This window comes from Corticium candelabrum, chromosome 18 (genome assembly GCF_963422355.1).
Source record: "Corticium candelabrum chromosome 18, ooCorCand1.1, whole genome shotgun sequence".
Classification (NCBI taxonomy): domain Eukaryota; kingdom Metazoa; phylum Porifera; class Homoscleromorpha; order Homosclerophorida; family Plakinidae; genus Corticium; species Corticium candelabrum.
In genome coordinates, this window is record NC_085102.1 from 5,343,420 (window position 1) to 5,345,919 (window position 2,500).

Sequence of the window (2,500 nt, forward strand, 5' to 3'; positions counted from 1 at the left end):
CTAGAAAAGCCGGTTTGTGTTTTGTGCTCTATAGTCCTTTGAGTTCTGTTGTTAAAGAGGGCTAGAGCCGGTCAGCAGCGAGTACATCAACTCTGCAATCTACCAGAAATGACGAGACTAGATTACGTAATAAAGGCCTGGTTCACAATATTGACGCCGACGTCGACAATAGAAATGAATCCTATTCCAGCGTCGACGTCGGCGTCAACATCAAAGGATGCCGCCGTCGTCGAGGCGGTTTCTTTGAAGTTTGACGCTCAACTCAGCGTCGGCGTCATATTGTGAACCAGGCCATAGGCATTCTTAGCGCACCTGTTCTCATCGACTGAAACACTCCAAGAACGGAACGACGAAGCTTTTGCTATTTTTGCCAACCCTTCCCGCTCCTTCTACAGACGTTTCCATTGCATAGCACCTTCGCAAAACCGCTAAATATACAAGGCAGAGCTCAAAGGGGGCCCGTTTAGAAATGTGACGAAATCTACGCTGTTTGTTCAGATGGTGCATCGTTAGCTCAAAAGAAACGAACAGCTCAAAAGGGAAACGTTGTAACGGTAGTCTTCGAAACGGACCAATCAGGGAAGGCGTCTTATTTACATTCTCATCGCTGATTGGTTCATGTGACCAACACAGGAGGCGGGGTATTTGGTTGCTGCGGATACACTAGTGAGTAGGGTCTGTGCATCTAAACGATGCAAAATAACTTAAATAGATAACTGTGCAGTAATCACAACCGGGACACATGAAAGAGCGTCATTACCCCTACGTCATGATGTCTTCGGCATTCCCGTACGTGAATGGACAACGTGACTCGAGACGGAGGAAGATGATCGTTTCGAAGCGTCGGCGACGTTCGCGCAACTTCAAACACACAGCCTATAACTTAGTTCGGCGTCAGATTTACGAAGAGCCCTTTTCAGGTAACAAACGTCTATGACTGACCTACTGACCAAACCCCTCCCTTTTTTATATCTACCGGCGGGAAAGGGTTTGGTGAAATTTAGCCTCGGTATTCCAGACTGCTTTCTGCACGTGATGGGAGGGAAGGGTGGGAGGAGAGAAGAAAGCAGTCTGGGGACAGCTCTATTGTAATTGACTTCGGAAGAGGCGCGACTGCTCAAGTTCAGAAACATCCTCTCCAATCAAAACCACCGCTCAAAAAAAACGGCCAATCAGCGCTGTAGACAACTGTTGACGTCAATGAGTAATTTGTAATTACCTAGAAGCGATTCTCAGACGACTGTAATAGCACAGTGGGGTGCAGCTAACACAAATGCAACGCGCTACGAGTTTCGCTCCTGATGACATGATAACTCAGCGAATGCTTGTCAGACGTTACCGGACGATCAAGCCATTGCAGCGACTGTTCCGACTTGAAGCCTTGAAGACCAATCAACTGCTTGCTAAGCGATTTTAGTACGAGGTCGCGACGTCTTGCCTTCTCGCTACTGGATTCAGTAAAGTCACTCATTTTCTACGTTCTCCCGTTTGTTTGTAGTCGGCTGACAGCGAACAGCTTCTGGCAATATCCCACGAGCCATCTGGTGCTTGTTACTGTTCCTAATGAATGTGGGTAATTATCGATTAAGATGAACACCGCCTATTTCCGAAGTCACTTACAATAGAGCTGTCCCCAGACTGCTTTCTTCTCTCCTCCCACTCTCCCCTCCCATCACGTGCAGAAAGCAGTCTGGAATACCGAGGCTACTAATCCTGGTCTGTCTATCATAGATATCAATACAACCCTAAGTAGGCGTCTAATCCGGGAACTTGGTCCGTGCATCATAGATATCAACGAATCAACTAAAATGGCTCAGTTACTTGTAGACTCTAGAGCAGCAGCTTGTACTCAGCATCAGGAGCATTTAATTTAAAATTTGCAGTAAAACGCGCCTGCTAGCAACACAATAGTGCAAAAGAGTCAGTCAGCATGTAGATAAAATAATAATCGACGAGTACTTTCGAGCTCGTTGCTTGTCAAAGTTGCGTATAAATTTAAAAAATCAAATGGTCGTTATTTCGTCTTCTTCTTCTTCCTCGTCAGCTTCTAGAGATAGCAACACAAGTATGCAGATGTAGATAAAAATAATGAGACTATCAGACTTAGTGTGAGTGACATGTTAGTAGGAGTTCTCTCGACATAAATGTAAGTCTGTTATTTCTGTTATGCGAAGCAGTGACAACAAGCAATGCTTACTAACAAGATTGAGACAACACAAGAAATTGGCAGCATGCAGCAAGTGAGCAAGCAGACAGTTGAATGGACATACAAGGGTGGACAGCTCAAGATGGATGAAGGACATGTAGACAGACAAAAAAAATATAAACATACAGACAGACTGACACACAAACATACACACAGACAGATGCACAGATAGATACATAAACAGACGCACAGAGACACACAGACAGACACACAGACAGACACAGACAGATACATGGACAAACAGACAGACAGGCAGACAGACATGCACACAGACAGACATCCAAACAGACAGAC

The 2,500-nt window shown here is 45.3% G+C and overlaps 1 protein-coding gene across 2 annotated transcripts in view; it reads right to left on the bottom strand.

The window, feature by feature from the left end:
• Positions 1-1,843: 1,843 nt before the first annotated feature.
• The window catches only part of LOC134193607 (inositol 1,4,5-trisphosphate receptor type 1-like), a 31,666-nt gene continuing 31,009 nt past the window's right edge, over positions 1,844-2,500 (bottom strand). For both annotated transcript variants that reach the window (XM_062662443.1, XM_062662442.1), the window contains exon 76: positions 1,844-2,047. In XM_062662443.1, the coding sequence (XP_062518427.1) occupies positions 2,004-2,047 (44 nt within the window). In that variant the 3' untranslated portion in view covers positions 1,844-2,003. The remainder of the gene's footprint in view (positions 2,048-2,500) is intronic.